Source organism: Somniosus microcephalus, chromosome 24 (genome assembly GCF_052327205.1).
Source record: "Somniosus microcephalus isolate GS21.2 chromosome 24, FLI_Smic_1.0, whole genome shotgun sequence".
NCBI classification, from domain to species: domain Eukaryota; kingdom Metazoa; phylum Chordata; class Chondrichthyes; order Squaliformes; family Somniosidae; genus Somniosus; species Somniosus microcephalus.
The window spans coordinates 18,856,958-18,876,897 of NC_141010.1; the positions used below are offsets into that span (position 1 = coordinate 18,856,958).

A 19,940-nucleotide genomic window follows, 5' to 3' on the forward strand; every position below is an offset into this window, starting at 1 on the left:
CAGCCCATTGATGCTATGTTTAAGTTGGCATACCCAAGTATGTAGAAGACAGACAGAACAGACACCTCACACAAACTGCAGCGACGTACATCATTCACTAGACTAGCATGAAGGTGGCACTCAGAATATTTGGTCTCTTTTAATGTTTTGAGTGTTGGAATTTGGAGGATTGTAGGAAATCATCTTTTTTTTTCATCTTTAACTAAAATCGCATTACCATGCTGATAATTTGGCAAAATCCAACCTCATGCGATGGCATAGAATTGGCATCCAGTTTGGAAATTTCGACTGAACACTGCAGGATCAGTTTCAAGTTGTGGAAAGTTACCTCCAAAGCTGATCAGCCTGAGCAAGGATTATAAAATAATTAACCCGATTGATAATTGTCCGAAAAAAAGCAGGCTAATCTCAATTTGCTTTCAAGATTATTGAACTGAAGCTACAATGATAGAAAAGTGACCCTGGTCAGAGGCTGTGTCAATGCCAGTCTGCAACACCCAAACAAGAATACCAAAATGGCTCAGAATATCTGCGGCTCAAGTGAGGAAACACATGTATTAGTTTGGGGGGGGGGGGGCAACTTCTTCACATTCCAATTCTCAAATCCTAATGTCTCTCCACCTGTGCCCCCCCTCTGTACAGTAAAAGATGTTCATTGTTCTGCTTAAGGCCAAACAGGACCCTTATTCTCCCAGAGCCATTAAAGGGTACTTCAATGAGGAAGAGGCAGATGACTTGAACAGAACTTTGGAAGTGGCGAGTTTTGAGGACGTTGACTTTGACTCTGCAGATGCTAGATGGAGTGATGATAGCGATTTTGATTGTGAGTAGACTCAATGTAGTCTAATGTTCTCAAAGTAAGTTCAACTAGTGACCACATTGCAGATAACGGCTAGTTAACATTTAACACAAGAATACCATTTTACAATCCATTGTAACAGGAAAAGAAAAATCTGCTTTAATATTGAAGTTAGCAAATAACACACTGTGTAGCAAGGAAGGGGGCAATCGTCCAAGTGTTGGTAAAACCTCGCCCCATTAAGAGAAAAATTTAAGATGTTTTGGGCAAAAAAATGTTTCTTAACGGAAGTGCTTGCCCATGTCCAGTAATTTAGTCAATTGTTATGAGGCAGATGCAGCCAAATGAAAAATCAGATAAATTATCATCCGCTGCAACTTGGATGAACTTTCAAAATTTTAAACCATTTCACTTTTAGAGCTTAACGGAGTTAGCAACTTCAGGGCTGAGGGTTCAGCGAGTTCCGACTCCACAACAATCGCAAGGGGGTTGGAGTATAAGAGTAAGGAAGTTTTGCTGCAATTATAGAGGGCTTTGGTGAGACCACAGCTGGAGTACTGTGTACAGTTTTTGGTCTCCTTGTTTAAGGAAAGATATACTTGCCTTAGAGGGAGTGCAACAAAGGTTCACTAGATTGGTTCCTGGGATGAGAGGGTTGTCCCATGAGGAAAGATTGAGTAGATTGGGCCGATACTCTCTGGAGTTTAGAAGAATGAGAGGTGATCTCATTGAAACATATAAACTTCTTAAAGGGCTTGACAGGGAAGATACTGAGAGGCTGTTTCCCCTGGCTGGAGAGTCTAGCACTGGGGGGCATAATCTCAGTATAAGGGGTCGGCCATTTAGGACTGAGAGGAGGAGAAATTTCTTCACTCCGAGGGTGGCGAATCTTTGGAATTCTCTTCCCCAGAGGGCTGTGGAGGCTCAGTCATTGAGTATATTCAAGACAGAGATCGATAGATTGTTGGACACGAAGGGAATCAAGGGCTATGGAGATAGGGCGGGAAAGTGGAGTTGAGGTCGAAGGTCAGCCAAGATCTTATTGAATGATGAGCAGGCTCGAGGGGCCGAATGGCCGACTCCTGCTCCTATTTCTTATATTCGTAACTGAGGGTTCAGCAAGCTCAGACTCCAGGATTGAGGGTACAGCATATTTAGGAGAGTTAGTAATATTAAACTGCAGGATGGAGGAGTGAGTAATATTAAACTCCAGGATCAGTAAGATCAGGCTTAAGGAATGGATTGCCGTCTTTTTTATCACATTTTACGTCAGAGCTAATTGTATTTTTACAATTGTTTCCCCCATTCACCTAAGTCTGTAAATTATTCTCAATGAGTCAATTAAAATGGGTTGCTCAGAGTATACAGCATTATTTAGGGTAATAGAGCAAATACTAGTATTGAGCAAAACAATTTCATAGAGTCAAAATACATTCTTGTTAATGTTCCTTTTAAAAAATCTCTCACAGACCTTCACGAGTCATTCTCTCACAGCCCCCAAGTACTCTCCACTGATAGTCAGGAAAAGAAGACAGCACCTGGGGCTCAGGTAAAGTGTTCTGTTGCTGTGTGTACCACAGTGTGTTCCTGATCAGTGAGTAACCTATCTGCCACGACGTTGCTTTCACTTATCATCAATATACCCTGGCGACTGTATGCCGGACTCACCTGGAACAAAAATTCAAAATTGCTTTTGGTACATGGAATGTAACTGATGCATCGGTTTTTTCAAAATTTAACGTGTTGTATGATTCAGCAAAAAAAAACAGAACTAAGCTCCTGCCTAGCTCAGACTGAGGTTGGAAAGTGACTGAATGGCACTGGTGTGGTGTGTGCTGCCAATTTAGAGAGAGCAATGCATCTGTTCACATACCACAATTACCTCCATACTTCATTGAGGCCAGTATCAAGCAATAGATGAAAGCATTTAGCTCTCAAGTTTTTCCATTCTTCTGCAATTGTACCTCACTATAACCCCAAGCGTTGCCTTACATTTAACATATTTTATTATATAACTGGTTAGGAACAAGATTAAAGGTTCTAGGCTGAGCTGATCAAATATTCCATCAGGTATGATGTGCTGGATGAAGGGAAAAGAAAAGCAATCTGTGGAGGAAAGGGTTTAATTACAGAGATGCACAGAAAGATCGATCGATTAGTCTGGAGTTTCACTTGATTAACATTGGGGAGTACTTACGCAGAATTTTATCTGAAGGAGATAAATTAGTGAGGTAGAGTCCGCGATAGGATAGAAAGATTGTACGTGGCCTGTGGAAAGAGTAGGCCTGATGGGCAAATAGCCTTTTTTTATTCTATACTTTCTTATATTCTTATTCCAATGTCCAGAAGTTTGTCTTGTTCATTTAAGGGCCCATTCCTTTTAAATTACTTTTTGTTTATCTGTTTGTTTGTTTTTTTGCAATGTCTGAGGTAGCTGATTTGAAATTGTTGTGTCTCATGTATTAAAATATAGTCGCCGACATTAAAGTGCATTTGCAAATAATTCATTTTTTAAAGCGAGGTTGTAAATTTTCTGAGGTCACCAGACCAGGACTAGCTCCTTCCCCTTCATAGAAGCCTGGGAGGCTGATATAATATCGGCAAAACTCACTAAACGTCAGTGTCAACATTGATGTAATACAAGCACCGGAGAAAGGTTGGGTGACCTGCGGCAGGGCATAAAGAGGACAATATGGGGTACGGTCAAACCAGACAGAGCCAATTGTGTAACCATTACTTGTGGCACTGATGGCGCCACGGTTATCTTTGCATTCTTGACAGAGTTGCAGCGATAAGCATTTACTGAGCCTATATTTCATGGTGACATGAGAACCTGCAAAAACCTATGAGACTGGTAAGATGAACTTAATGAACTTTGGTGTTGGTTTGCAATAACTTATAAGTAACCCATCAAAAGCTGGATCAGTAGGTTACAATAAGGATATAGCAATGCACAAGGAGTATATTAATATATTGTAGTAAGAATGTTATATCAGTATATTATAATTGGAGAGGTTAAAATGAGGCATATATCAGTGTGCTTTCTCAAAGTGCATTGGGTGATGCATTACAGTGAGAGACATCGACGGGAATAAGATGTATACACAGTACGTAGAGAGAGGGTGGGGTATATCTGTGTGCAGCAGTAAAGTATGTAGAACTATTTCTGTCAGCAGCAAGTGGTAGAGTAAGGGGTGAGAGGTGTATCAGTGTGTTTAAGTGGGGGTGGGCATTCTGTGTTAGTGTTACAATAAGTAACTCGATGGATTATGATGGTTTTCAAACTTTGCTGTGTGAGGGACCCCCCAAAAAATATTTAAAAGACTGCCAGGGATCCCTGCCATTCCCAGGTACTCCCTGTCCTAACTTCCCAAAGATAGTAAATGAAAAACAGTGCCGATATTACATAGAATGATATAGAATATACAGCACAGAAACAGGCCATTCGGCCCAACTAGTTTGTGCTGGTGTTTACACTCCCCACGACTCTCCTCCCATTCCACCTGCTGCATCTCAGCCTTTCAGCCTATCTTTCTATTCTCTTTTCTCTCATGTACTCGTCCAGTTTCCTTTTGAAAGCATCTATGCTATTTGCCTCAACTGCTTCCTGTGGTAGTGAGGTCCACATTCTAACCACTCTCTGAGTAAAGATATTTATCCTTATTTCCCTGTTGGATTTATTAGTAAGTATCTTGTATTTATGGCCTCTGGTTTTGGATTCTTCCACTAGTGGAAACATTCTCTCCACATCTATCCTGTCCAACCCATTCATAATTTTAAAGACCGCTATCAGGTCACCTCTAAGTCTTCTCTTTTCTAAAGAAAAAAGCCACAACCTGTTCAATCTTTCCCGATAGCTGTAATCTCTCACTTCTGGTGCCATCCTTGTAAACCTTTTTGCACTTTCTCCAGTACTTCTATATCCTTTTTATAGTATGGACACCAGAACTGTGCACAGTACTCTAAGTACGGCCTGACCAGGGTCCTATACAAGTTTAACATAACGTTGTGGCGGAGGCCACAAGGGGACAATAACACAATGTGTACCCAATGCTGTTATATGTACCTAAAACAATTCACTTTGTATAGCAATGCTGTGGTATGTACTTGCTGGGTTGGGTTTTTGGTGCAGGGCCCCTTTAAGAGTGTCGGGCCCTTGAAGAGTGTCGGGTTACATGATGAGTCATAGCTCCTGCTTGTAGCCCTACACGGGGCTGAGGTTTGGCAGTCCATGTGAAGATGTGATAAAAGCAGGACACATTTTGTCCTTTACCAAAAGAAATTCTCAGCCTGTTGATTTCTGTCGATCCCAACATTGGTGACCCCGCTGCTCCTTTGGACGATTCCAAAGGCCTCTTCTGAAATGGCGACGAACGCCGTTTCCATCAAACTACCCGAGTTTTGGGAACAACAGGCTGCCGCTTGGTTCGCCCAGGCCGAAGCTCAATTTGCAATCCGGAACATCACCGTGGACGACACGAGGTACTACTACGTCGTCTCCGCTCTCGGCAGCTCCACCGCGGCCAGAGTCGTGAACCTGCTCGAAAACCCCCTGGAGCACAGCAAATACGGCACCTTCTATGGACTTTCGGCCTCACCGAAGCCGAACACGCTCGCCGGCTCCTCTCCCTGCCCGGGCTTGGCGACTCCAAGCCCTCGGAGCTGATGGACCACATGTTGGCCCTCCTGGGCACACACACGCCGCGTTTCCTCTTCAAGGAACTGTTCCTCCAGCAGCTACCAGGTCAGGTACGGTCGGCGCTAGCCAACTCTTCTATTACCGATTTCCGCGACTTGGCCAAGGAGGCCGACCAATTTTTTCCGCCGGGCAACAGTACTGCGCGGCCACGCGGAGCCCTACCCCCACTGATACAGCCCAACGGTGGCAACCCTCAGGCCTCTGCTTCTACCATGCGCAGTTCGGCCCCAATGCCCGGAGGTGCCGGCACCCATGCAGTTTTCCCGCGTCGAAGCAAACTAAAGACCACTCGTCGGTTGCTATGGCTGTCGGCCGTTCAGGCAGCTTGTTGTTTGTTACTGACTCCGACTCCGGGCGCCGTTTCCTTTGCGACACGGGCGCCCAGGTGAGCATCCTGCCCGCGTCATCCATAGACATCCAAGGGGGGAACCACGGCCCCGTCCTCGAAGCCGCCAACGGCAGTTCCATCCGCACCTTCGGGACACGGAACGTGGCGCTTTGTTTGGGCGGGCAACGGTTCACCTGGGACTTTGTCACAGCAAAAGTGTCCACCCCCCTCCTCGGCGCTGACTTCCTCTGCGCCAATGGCCTTTTGGTGGACGTTAAGAACCGACATCTCATCAACGCTGAAACCTTCAGCTCGCTCCCGTGTTCTCTCAGTAGGTCCAGCACGATGCTGTTGTCCAGCGCACTCGCGGCCTCCGACGAGTTTTCCCGTCTCCTCACCCAGTTCCCGGACCTTACGAGACCCACGTTCTCGTCCGCCGCCACCAAACACGGGGTAGAACACCACATTCGAACGGGCACGGGAAGCCGCGTCGAACGGTGTAAAAACGGCTTGGCTCTGACGCGGGAGTGCGGAGATATGGCCATTCAAATTACCTCATCAAAAGCCTTTTGAAAGTATTATAATTCAGCAACAGAAATGCCAGACAAGTAAATCAACAAATACAGAAAAATACAGAAATATGACAATGGACAGAGAGAAATCTGATTATCTCGCAGACCCCATAAGGTATAGGGTCCCAAGTTTGAAATTCTGTAACTTGTAGTGAGTGGTATATTATTGGGTTACTGTGTTACAGTGTGGTCTATACTGTTGTGCTATAATGGGAGAAGGATATATATTCGTGTGTTTACAGTGAGGTATATATCAGTGTCTACTTTGAGGGGCAAGGTGTATGTCAGTGGGTTACAAGGGGCTGTGGGTTAATATGTCTGTTTTTGTCTAAGACATTAATCATTAAGAAATGAAAACATGTGGTGAAACCATGGGAGTTGAGCGGTGTTCACCTGCTCTCAATGTCTTTGACTGTTGACTTCTTGGCAGTTGAGTTTTGATGTATGTAACTGATTGACGGCTTTTATTGTGGAAACGGGTAATTACTCACTTTTCTCTGCTCTTTCCTTTCGCCCTTCAGCTATCCGAAGGTGAAGGAAGTCCGAAGCCTCATACCAGGATCAAATCCAGCCCACCAGGAAAGGGAGCTGCTGCCCTTGAGTAAGCGACGCCTCGGAGCTTCTTTATCTGTGTTTGATGGAGAGCTGTTGACTCACGCCAGCATGGGACTTTCTTATACCTGGCTTTGACCCCACCCCCTCCCGCTCATTTTTCTCCGCTTATCCTTCTTGCCTAAGGTGGTGACCCTAAATGGGTTATGGTCCACTGGGTCCAGCAGTTCTCCAATACTTTATCCATTCAGTCCATGATGCTAAACACCCTAGGCCCCCATCTAGCTGGTGATATTACAGTCCCTAGACCCTGTCTCAGTCAAATTAGCTACTTGCATCCACATCAGTTATGCCCCTCAGGATTTTAAAAATCTGAATGCTGTCTCCCGTCAATCTTCTGAGCCTGTGAAATTCCCCACCCACGTTCAGCCCATTAGTTTACAATTGCCAGACCACATAAAATAAAAATTCTCTTTTTTATCAAGCTCAGGTTCAAACCTGATAGAGGTTTCTAAAATACTTCTCCTTCTTCTTCTTAGGCAGTCCCTCGGAACCGAGGATGACTTGCTTCCACACTAGAAATGAGTTCTCAGGTGACTGATGAGTCCAATGCAGGACCTACAGTCTCTGTCACAGGTGGGGCAGACGGTGGTGGAAGGGGCGGGTGGGTGGGGTGCTTGGGTTGATGTGCGCTCCTTGTGCTGCCTGTGCTTGGCTTCTGCTTGCTCCCGGCGAAGAGACTCGAGGTGTTCGGCGCCTTCCTGGATGCCTCTCCTCCACTTTGTGCGGTCTTGGGTCAGGGATTCCCAGGTGTCGGTGGGGATGTTGCACTTTTTCAAGGAGGCTTTGAGGGTGTCCTTGAAGCGTTTCCTCTGCCCACCTGGGGCTCTCTTGCCATGTCAGAGCTCCGAGTAGAGCGCTTGCTTTGGGAGTCTCGTATCGGGCATGCGGATGATGTGGCTCGTCCATCGGAGCTGATCGAGCGTGGTCAAAGCTTCGATGCTGGGGATCTAAAATAATGAAAAAGCTAGATAGCGTGCCTATTAGATTATTCCAGTTTGACACATTGGGGAGCACCAGGGGACAGGTGTTTAAACTACGCCAGAGCAGGAATAGACTGGATGTTAGGCAGTTCTTCTTATCCCAGAGAGCAGTGAACCTCTGGAATGCGTGGCCGCCTGGTGCGGACTCCCTGCATTGCCTTCAAGAGGGAACTGGGCCGGTTCTTGACTGAGGCAGAGATCACATGGTATAGAAGGTAAGCGGCTTTACAGAGCACCATCCTTCAGCCAACACGCACATGTTTACATTTCTCATCCATCAACATTCGGTGTTTACATTCAATGTACCGTCCTTCAACCGGCTCGTACTTCAACACCCTCTCGCAAAGATTGCAATGGTGTGTGATGGGAGGTTTACAGTATGGCAATACTACAAACATCCCAAGGCCCTGCTTCAACCTTCAACACTGGCTGTTGCTGAGTGAAATCTGTATCTCTCTCTCTCTCATGATGCCAACCACTTTTTTTCCCATATTGAATGAACTAAACATGAACACCTTTCGGAAGCTGAATTAACCGAGTTCCATATGCCAACAGAAAACTCTTTCAAAGGGCCGGCATGGGCATGATGGGCTGAATGACCTCCTTCTGTGCTGTATCATTCTCTGATTATTCCATAACACATGGTCCATGCGATCTCCTGGACTGGTTTTGATCGGCTGACGGGGCCGGCGAGAAATCTTCCAAAGTATTTTTTCCCTTGTTGGCCCTGGTTTTTTCTCTGGTTTTTTTTGCCTCTCCCAGTAGATTATATGGCTCCGGGGAGGTAGGAAGCGTTTAAACATGATGCTCCCGTCTATATGAGTGTGGGGCAGGCTTGATGGACCAGCTGGTCTTTTCCTGCCCGTCATTTTCGTCTGTTCCTGTGTTCAGGAGTGCTGGATACATGCAGATGTGGCTTGGATTGAACCCATTGCTCTGTAGTATAAAGGCCAGTATCTAACCTGTTGCACATGTCTGCATTTTCTTTAATATAAATCTAGCATTTCAACATGTTGTTTTTGACTTATGGATACAATTTCAGGAAATCCAAAGTTTGGAAGAGGAAGAGGCCCAAATAACATAGTCAAAAAATATCCAGTCATTCATTCCTAATGAAGACTTGTAAAAAGTTCTGCATGGGTGAAATTCCCACCAGTCCATCGGTACCGTTGACTGCCCATCATTACCACTACACCCTGAGCTGGATTCTAATGCTGTTATTGTCCTTTATTTTGTAGCAAAGACATAAAGCTTCCCAAAATCCAGCCAGCTCCCCGAAAAACCTCCGCAGAAGATGAAGCTGGGGAAGTGGGTAAGTGACATCATACCTCATTACCTCTAACGTTGTCAACTCGTCAGACATTTCAAATAAACTGGCTATTAAAACACCAAAAACACAACTTTCCACATTCATGGCAAGACATGCTTTTTCAAATAGAAATGTTTAGTAATGTCAGCTGCAGGTTTGTAAGCGAGAGTTGGTAATGTAACAGCCCATGTAACAGTGGGTTAGCAATATAATACAGTGTTAAAGTTAGTAACATAGTACAGTGTGTAAGCAGGTTTCTGAAATATATCTAGGTCCTTAATAACAGCTTACATAAGAATGGGTTAGTAATATACTGCATTGTGTAACTGTGGATTGGTAATAATGCCCTGTGTAATTGAAGGTTAGTTAAATACTGACACTACATAAGAAATAGGAGCAGGTGCAGACCATTCGGCCCCTCGAGCCTGCTCCGCCATTCAATAAGATCATGGCTGATCTTCTACCTCATCTCCACTTTCCTGCACTATCCCCATATCCCTTAATTCCCTTAAAATTCAAAAGTCTATCAATCTCTGTCTTAAATATACCCAATGACTGAGCTTCCACAGCCCTCTGTGGCAGAGAATTCCAAAGATTCACCACCCTCTGCAGATGCCTATTTTGATTGCACGTGTCAGTTATTAAGATTTGGTATAACAACACACATATATTAAATAAATCTCAGTACATGCCTTTAACTGAAAAAAGCTGTACATAATTGCATTACATACACATGTAACTGGGTAATGCTGTATATAATGTCTGTACCTGTAATTAGGAAATGTTATATAATGGCCTCAAGTGCACCTCCCTTGTGTAGACTGATCCAAAACTGGTAACACTTAGCTTGCTGATACTTGGGGACTTGGCTAAGGTACCAGAGAGAACTTTAGCAACAGTGAGCGCTGTCAGGAGACGAGGGGGGAAAAATTGGAAAAGGATTGACATCATGCTGATGCTCTGCAGTGTATTTTACATCAACTATCAATGTCTGTTGATAGTGGGCTGCGTGACTATCACACTGTACGCTAGATAATCAGAAAGGACCAACGTATGCCTAAGTGCTTAGTACAGGGCACTATTCCTCTAGTTTAATTCATTGTCTGAATAAACTTGCCATGTTGGTGCCTTCAAAATCTCACAAAATGGCTTTTGATTTCATATTGCCATCTGTGGCAATTTGATGGTACATGGTCTAGTGTAAATGGGATGTCACCAGTCTCAACTCCTGGCCTCTTTACTGTAAACAAATTACAATGGAAAGACTGAACTCCTTCAGTTTATGGTGACTACACTCACATTCCCGATACACTTCTCCAGTCTCTCTACATAACTGAAGTCCCTCATCCCTGGTAGTGTTGTAGTAAGTCTCTTCTGCACCCTCTCCAAGGCCTCACTTTTTGTCTTCAGTCAAAATGACACTAGGAAAACAGCAATGTAGATTGAAACGATCTCTTAGCTGTACAAGAAAGAGCTACAGGAGCCACTTTGGCTACTTCAGGTAAGGCCATTTCTTCAATGAGCCCTGACAAATGTTGTGTCTACATTACTACAGACTACAAGAATAGAATGGCTGATGTTGTATAAATATGTTGAGGAAATACATTGGGGGATCTGTTTGGCACATTATTTATTTTGCGGGTAAACTTATGTAAGATGTGAATGTGTACTGGTGGGTTTTCCTAAAATACAATATCCAATGGGTCCTGAACCTGCTTTCTGTTCATGCCTTGAGTACAAGTGAGTTGGTGGGCTTACCATGAATAAGGTTAATATGATACGGATGGTATGGTGTGAGCGAAACAATGTCGCCACAGTATAACTGAAGATATGGATTCCGTGCTGTGGTATGGTTCTACGGGCTTGGGACACCCTTTGATATTTGCCCAAGTGACCACTGTTCATGTGTGAGGCTTAACAGTGCCCACGATGCCCATGTTAAGGGAATCATGGATTCCCCACTTATTCCAGGGTGATGACAAGTTAGATGGTTGGCTCCTTGGAGGCATGTATCACCTGCTCAAAATGTGGGTGATGACTTCAGTATGGAATCCCTGGATGCCCCCAGCAAACAGCATGTAATGACACACATTGAACCCCAGCTCCTCCAGTCTCTCTACATAACTGAAGTCCCTCATCCCTGGTAGTGTTGTAGTAAGTCTCTTCTGCACCCTCTCCAAGGCCTTGGCATCCTTCCCAAAGTGCGGAGCCCAGGATTGAACAAAATCTTCCAGCTGAGGCCTAACCGGTGTTTTGTTTCCTTACAAGGCTCTGTGCCACTGTCAAGACCTCACACACAGTCGTGTTCAAACAATGGTTCCAATGTTTGGATACGCAAGGCAGGCTCTACAACATGCCCTGGAGAGAACTGGTAGTAGACTAGTGATGTGCTGCATGCTGCACAACATAGCTATCAAAAGAGCCTTACACATGTTCTTGGAACATGAGCAGCCACAAGGTGCAGAAAGGAGGAGAAGGAAGAGGAGCAGCCAGGGATTGATGATGAGTATTACCAGAAGTACAACAGCCACTGTAGGGGGCAGCACAGGCTCACCAGGCTCTGGTGAATCAATTCTTTCCTTGAGGCTGCCTTTATATTTCATTAAGACTCATTTTTTTATATAAAGAATCATTCATCAATAGTGTTGTTTACATGACATCCAAAGGTAACCAACACAGTAAATTTTACATGGCTCTGTGCCACTGTCAAGACTTCACACGGTCAGCCCATATTAGAAAACCGCAGGTCCTCTCCTGCAATTTTACATCCATTGAAATCAATTACGCGAAAATCTCAGTCAGCACATCTACAATTTTCCAATATGCCCTGAGTGCCAATGGCATGAGGTCTCACAAAATTCATCTCAATGGCTGGAAACTTTAAGATGATTTGATGTTTCTCTATTGAAGATTATAGCAAGATGCAGTGTGCGTTTAACATGATGTGTTGCTGTGCCTACCACTTGTATATGCACACTAATACACAAAGGCATTTCTATACCACTACTCCTGTGAGGTCTACTATTGGAAGGACTGTGTGTGGAGGCTTGCTGTGATGTCTGCTGTGACACCAATGTGTCAGATCCAGCTGGTGAGAACATAAGAACATAAGAAATAGGAGCAGGAATAGGCCACTTGGCCCCTCGAGCCTGCTCTGCCATTCAATAAGATCGTAGCTGATCTTGGGCTCAAAGCCACTTCCCTGCCCACTCCCCATAACCCTTCACTTCCTTATCTTGCAAAAATCTGTCTATCTCCACCTTAAATGTATTTAATGACCCAGCCTCCACAGCTCTCTGGGGCAGAGAATTCCACAGATTTACAACCCTCTGAGAGAAGAAATTCCTCCTCATCTCAGTTCTACAAGGGCGACCCTTTATTCTGAAACTGTGCCCCTGCATTCTAGATTTCCCCACAAGGGGAAATATCCTCTCTGCATCTACCTTGTCGTGCCCCCTCAGTATCTTATATGTTTCAATAAGATCACCACTCATTCTTCTAAACTCCAATGAGTATAGGCCCAGCCTGCTCAACCTTTCCTCATAAGTCAACCCCCTCATCTCTGGAATTGTGGTAAACCACTGTTTGTATTCCTGTTTGTCCTGTTTGTATTCCACTGTGTACATGCCTGGACATGCCTCGGCTGACTCCTCCCACAGGTCCTAGTATAAAGGTGACTGCTCCCCAGCCCTTAGTATCCTGGACCGGTCGACCACTCGAGGCAGACCTCCATTCTGTTGTTAATAAAAGCCTTTAGTTACTCTTCTAACTCTCAGTCTTTTATGAGTAATTGATAGCGCATCAGGAATTAACCTAGTGAATTGTCTCTGAACTGCCTCCAATGCAAGTATATCCTTCCTTAAATAAGGAGACCAAAACTGTACGCAGTACTCCAGGTGTGGTCTCACCAATGCCCTGTACAGTTGTAGCAGGACTTCCCTGCTTTTATACTCCAACCCCATTGAAATAAAGGCCAACATTCCATTTGCCTTTTTGATTACTTGCTGTACCTGCATGCTAACTTTTTGTGTTTCATGCACAAGGACCCCCTCTGAACTGTAGCATTTTGTAATCTCTCTTCATTTAAATAATAATTTGCTTTTTTATTTTTCCTGCCAAAGCGTATAACCTCGCATTTTCCCACATTATACTCCATCTGCCAAATGTTTGCCCACTCACTTAGCCTGTCTATATCCCTTTGCAGGTTCTTTGAGTCCTCTGCACAACTTGCTTTCCCACCCATCTTTGTATCATCCGCAAACTTGGCTACATTACACTCGGTCCTTTCATCCAAGTCATTAATGTAGATTGTAAATAGTTGAGGCCCCAGCACCAATCCCTGTGGCACCCCACTAGTTACCGTTTGCCCACTGGAATATGGCCCATTTATCTCGACTATCTGCTTTCTGTTGGTTAGCCAATTCTCTATCCATGCTAATATATTACCCCCAATTCCGTGAGCTCTTATCTTATGCAGTAACCTTTTATGTGGCACCTTATCGAATGCCTTCTGGAAATCCAAATACACCACATCCACTGGTTCACCTTTGTCCACCCTGCTCGTTACCTCCTCAAAGAACTCCAGCAAATTTGTTAAACATGATTTCCCTTTCATAATAACATGCTGACTCTGCTTGACTGCATTATGATTTTCCAAATGCCCTGCTACTGCTTCCTTAATGAAGGACTCCAGCATTTTCCCAACGACAGATATTAGGCTAACTGGTCTATAGTTTCCTGCTTTCTGTCTCCCTCCTTTCTTAAATAGGGGTGTTACATTTGCGGTTTTCCAATCCACTGGGACCTCTCCACCATGTGAGTAAAACAGAACGATCAAGGGCTTATATTTAATGATTTCGTATCAATCCACTTTATATGGTGTTTTGAACAATCCAATAATTAAGCTGTTTAGCAAGCAACTCAGGCAAAATCCCACTGATTCACAGAATCACAGAATCACAGAAACCCCACAGTGCAGATAGAGGCCATTTCGGCCCATCGAGCCTGCACCGACACATATCCCACCCGATCCCCGTAACCCCTACACCAACACATATCCCACCCTATCCCCGTAACCCCACGTATTTAATCCCCCTAACACTAAGGGTCAATTTATCATAGCCAATCATCCTAACCCGCACATCTTTGGACTTTCTTGATTGATTGACTTTCTTTAACTAGTTTCTGCCATTGGCATTGTTTTATGGAAACATGGAACCTATTTACAGGAAACACTTAGGGGGGCAGATTGCCTCTGTGCAGGTATGTGCAGCAAAATCATGAATGTGTTTATAATGAACACGTTTACGATTTCACTACACATGGCGCACAGAAGAAATCTTCCCCCTTTTTCCCTGCCTGTTTGTCTGAAAAGCTGCCGGTGATAATGGGCAGAAGCAGCAACGCGGAGCAAGCAAAGGCAGAGGTGCAAAATGAGCTGTGGTGATGGAGTAGGACACAGAGCTGACTGTGACAATGGCTTAGGAGGAGGGCGCAGAACTGGCAGTAACAATGCAGCAGCAGCAACCTCGCAGTGAAGACAGCACAGGGGCATAAGCTGGCTGTGATGGTGGAGCAGAATCAGTTTGAATAGGATGGTTTGCTCTCCCGAGACAGACTGGATACCAAGGGTGTCACCTCCCAGGATTGCCCAAGATACCAAGTATACTTCTCCTGGGCAGTCAGGATAGAAAATTCATTAATATCTGAACTGACACAGTCATGAAGAGTGAAGTTGCAGAGAGAGACGGACCTCAGTTTTGGATTGTGAGTGTCTTTGTCCTCAGACTGGATCATTTCAATTGCAAATGGATTTCTCCTGATTCAGTCTGGATTATGAACTTGTTTGTCCCAGGACAGTTCTGATAGTGAGATTATTTCTCATGCAGGACAGTCTTGATAGTGGTCATCTCTCTGTGTGAATGGTAAGAGGTGTGCACTACTCAACTTGCGTAACGTATCTTAAATGTGGCTGTAATCTATGTAATTTGTACTTATTTAGTGTATACTATGTTTAATTTGACTGTGAGTTACTTTACATTAAAATATATTCAAGAAGGAGTTAGATATATTTCTTAAGACTAAAGGGATCAAGGGATATGGGGAGAAAGCAGGGACAGGGTACTGAATTTGGATGATCAGCCATGATCTCAGTAAATGGTGGAACAGGCTTGAGGGGCTGAATGGCCTACTCCTGCTCCTATCTTCTATGTTTCTCTGTTTAGCTAAAGAGAACAGACCAGATTTGGTAGATACATTTTTTTTATTTTACTTTTAAGCAAAATATCTGCCACAAAACAATTTAAATGAAACAGAAAACATCCATTGAGTTATTAACCAAAATACCCTAATCTAGTTATGGACTGCAACACGACACTCAGTAAGTTGCCTCCCTATAAAGAGTTTATTCTCCATATTGGACTGCTTCGTGTGGAGCAATTACAGTTGCTGCACACACAGTGTTGGTCTATTCCATACAGTTTTTCTCACATTCAGTAACTTTCTAATCCAAATACGGACGCCAGCAATCCTGGGACACTTGGCCACTCACTGTAGAGAGACCAGTCAATAATGGTGAGCTCCATTAAGATACACTGCATTCAGTAATGCTCTATGGGGAGACTCCACTCAGTAACATTTAACGACAGACCAGCCTAGAAATTGCCATCAGCGATTTCAGCTGACAAGAACTTACATGTTCTTATGAAATGCCATTGCCCGTTATTTTGGGAGATGTAAGGAATTAGCACACACACACGCTAGCGGGGTTGGGGTTATTGTCTCTGGCCAGACAGAAGCCTCTGAGCTGCTCCAGGGACCCCCGTGCGGTTTCGAAGCGCTCCCCTATTCCTGGTTCTGACCGCCGGACTTATTCGGTAGCGATGTAGACAGAAAACGTGACTCGTGGTTTGGGTGCAAAACAGACCAGCATTTATTGAAACAAAAAGAAAGAAACAACTTAAAATAATCGACACAGCACACCTGTGCCTGGTACAGCACTTTTACTTAACGCAGTACACTTAGTGTCCACTGAAGCACCTCTCTGCTTAGTGCAACACCCTTTTTAATAGCACTTTTAATATAGAAACACCTTGCTCACTACAGCACCTTTGCTTAGTGGCTTTTACTTAAAAACAGCACTTTAATACAGCTACTCTCAGTGTTCACTACAGCCTTAACTGCTAGTGTAACACTGTTACTTAAATAGGGGAGGAGAGAACGGACACAATGAGGGAAAATCGACTAAAAGCACAGTTCTAACAAAGTACCCACTTAATTCCCACCCCTATACCTATTCTAAGTTGCTTTGTAATGGGCCAGAAAAATATATGCTCACCAATGAAAAACACCTGCTCCGTGCCCTGCGATCTTTGATCTTCACTGCCCCGAAGTAAAAACACCCCAGTATTTTAAAAGTAAACTGCTGGTGTTCCACTCCTTTAGGCAGGCACCCACATTGTAGAGGGCACGGAGGCGAGGCCACAGAGTGAGAGAGGTTTCTGAGAAGCTATCTTTTATACCCCATTTGGGGCCGAAACCTTTCCGCCCAGATCCAGGTTCATCTGGGCTGAACAAAAGGGATCCAAACTGCCCCCATTGTCTGTAATGGGTTTGGATGAATTACCCATTTGTTTAAACTGGGGTTTTTTTCAGTTTAAATGTGTCCTCATTGTCTGTGATGGGCTTTGAATAAAGCTGTAGTTTAAATGTGTCCTCATTGTCTGTGATGGGCTTTGAATAAAGTTTCAGTTTAAATGTGTCCTCATTGTCTGTGATGGGCTTTCAATAAAGCTGCCGTGGTTTGAAAAAAAGCATGTCTATTTCCTTAATCGCTTGAGTAAACAAAAGTCATTGTCCTTGTGGTCAGACTGAAACCGCAGTAATCCTTTGGGTAAACATTGTAGCAGTTTCTGTAAACACATCGATTGTCTGCTGCAGGGAGGGGAACTCCCTGAACTACCGTTGATTGGCAGTTTGACTGCTCCATTGAACCTTTTTCACAGACACAGCAGGCTGCCATTTCAATTCCTTTTTTTGTCTTCTGCCACGTGGTCTGGCAGCCATTTTGATCCCTGGATTTTTAAAGGTATATTACCCAGGTATTCTTTAATCAACATTCAATCTTCGGAACTGTAGGAAATTTTGAAATTATTGTGAAATCCCTACAGTCCCCCATCGGATACTAAAACTTGCTTGTAGTATCCTGTCCAAAAGTGAGCAATAATTTCTGACCCCCCACAAACAACCTTCCCTTATACTTATCTAAATCTATCTTTGATCCCCCGACACCTCCATCTCCCCTGCCCAGAGAGAATCGCAGTACGGTAGGCATCTATCGACAGAAAACCAAAGTTAATTAAATAATCAATACACGGAGGGGGTCCAATGCCCCTGCACCACTTATATTCACAATAACTCAAGCATGGAGGGGGTCCGACGCCCCTGCACCGCTTGTAACATAATTTTACAACATCTTTAATGGGATTGTCACCCAGCCAACATATCTGCTTAAAAATACACATGGAAGACAACGAGCTTCCCCTTTTTTTTATTACATTGCAATTGCCTGGCACTTTATTGAATGGCACTATTCTTCAGCCATAAATGTATTTTAAATTTTCACAATGCAAACACAACAATTCCTAGGCATATGCAATTTATTCCCTTAACTCCAAACAAGCAGTAAAATTAAATTCTTAATCTTAATGGGATTATCAGTAACAGTTTAAATGTTGTGGGCATCCGCTTCCTGCAGACCCCTTTCTTCGCGGGCTGGGAGTGCTCCTTCCTTGAGCACTCCTCAACATGCTGGTCCTCTGTGCCTTCCAGAACTCTGAAAAAAAAACATCTCGCCAGGTCCCCTGGCTCGGGGGGGTGTAATCAGGTCTCGTGACCTCGATCCACAATTTAATTCTGGGACGGTACCACACTTAAAACTTATACACTAATATTAATTGCAATATAAAAACAAAATGAATACATTCTACCTTAATACACGTTCTACCTTAATACATTATACACACATTACTTGCACAGTACTATATACAAGCGCCGCCCATCAACCGGGCGGCCAGCCTAACCCTGGTTGGGCTGCCACAGGCTGCTTCCTGTGGCATGGCTGGACTGATTCCAGCTTCTAGTCCCTCGCAGCTTATGGCTGCTGGTTGGGGACCTCTGCATTTCGGCTTCTCCCTGACTTGGGAGGCCGCCCTACTCCACTGGAAAGTGGGTAACCATACTTTCTTGGGCTGGGGTACCCGAAGAGATCTCCTAGGGAGTATCGCTGGTGGGGCTACCCTGGCGAGCAGGCCCTTAGCTCGGGTCACATTCCCTGCTGGCTGGGGACCTCCTCCTTCGGGTTCCTCCCTTCCCAAACCTGGGCTGGGGACAGGAAATCCCTTGCCACCAGCTGCCGGTGGCTGAGAGCCTTCCCCTTCAGGTCTAAAACCTGGTTCAGGCTCCTCCCCAGTGTCCCACAAGAGAGGGGGAATCGCTCAGGCCAAGTGCTGGGGAGCTTCTACAATCCCAGCTGCCTGTTCCCCTGCCCCCTGCCTAAACAACCCGCATTGTTTGATATAACTGGCTGCCTGCCAGTAATCCTGTTCAAAATCATGAATAGCTCTTCCCCTAACACAAGCCACAGCGCCTGCCTGTGCAGCCTGTGAACTTGTACCTGCTGTGGGCTGGGGATTTCTATTCTCAGGTTCACTCCCAGCTGCCTGTTTCCCTGTGGGTCCCATTAAGCTAGATGGGACCCCATTAGACCGGGATGAATTGGTTAGGTCTTCTAAGTGGACCACCGTGCTGGAGGCTCCAGTGTCCACTGAATATCTCCCCTGCACCATCTCCACCCCCATCTCAACATAGGGCCTGCTCCCCTCAGCATTTTCGCGGGGACACTGGTCAACAGGCTGCGCTGGCTCTAGTCATAGTGGGGCGGCAGAGAGGGCCGAGGGAACGGTGGCTGCTATTTTTCCCTGGTTGGTCAGAAGAGACCGCACTGCCTCCAGTAGTGACTCGACTGAGGCGGGGGAAATTCCTGTCTCTACCCTTTGGACTGGGGCTGTGGTAATCTTTCCCTTGCTATCCTTCCAGGGATTCTTACAGTCTTTTCTCCAGTGACCATCTTTCCCACACCCACAGCAATTTAACCTAGCCTGGGAGGGATGGTTCCCCTCCTGGTGCCACTCTTTCTTACTCTGGCTCCCAGGTTTAACCTCATGGACTTTTCCCTTGGGTTGGGGCGTCTCGATACCCCTCCTGTTTCTCGGAGCTGTGGGTGGTGGTCGTGGGACCTCTGATTCCCTGACCAACCTTCCCTGGGTGTTGCCTGTGGGGCGGTTTTACTTGGGCTGCCAGTAAAATCCGACTGACCTGCCTTCGGGCTGATCAGACATATCATCCCCTTTGCTCTTTTTAAAGCCATACTCAGGCTTTCTATCTCTGCCCTACAGGGGCCATGATCTGCTTCCTCAAACCTTTGCTCACAGGCCAGCTTATATGCTGCCTTTACTTCCCTAAACTTTTCCTCCTGCTCTTTTATTTCTTGTATGAGGCGAGCGTTCTCCTCCCGCACCCTCATCTCATTGCTCTTGGCCTCTGCAACTAGGCACTTCAGGTGCTCTGACTCGTGCCTCG

At 45.0% G+C, this 19,940-nt stretch overlaps 1 protein-coding gene across 3 annotated transcripts in view; it reads left to right on the top strand.

The window, feature by feature from the left end:
* LOC147101101 (anion exchange protein 2-like) overlaps positions 1–19,940 on the top strand; it is a 72,054-nt gene that overhangs the window by 13,253 nt on the left and 38,861 nt on the right. The window contains exons 3-6 of one of the 3 annotated variants that reach the window (XM_085966285.1): positions 670–823; positions 2,269–2,348; positions 6,920–6,999; positions 9,232–9,305. In XM_085966285.1, coding sequence (XP_085822411.1) covers positions 670–823; positions 2,269–2,348; positions 6,920–6,999; positions 9,232–9,305 — 388 coding nt within the window. Of the gene's footprint in view, positions 1–669; positions 824–2,268; positions 2,349–6,919; positions 7,000–9,231; positions 9,306–19,940 lie in introns of those variants that run through there. The other 2 variants (XM_085966287.1, XM_085966286.1) reach the window with 2 other exon arrangements.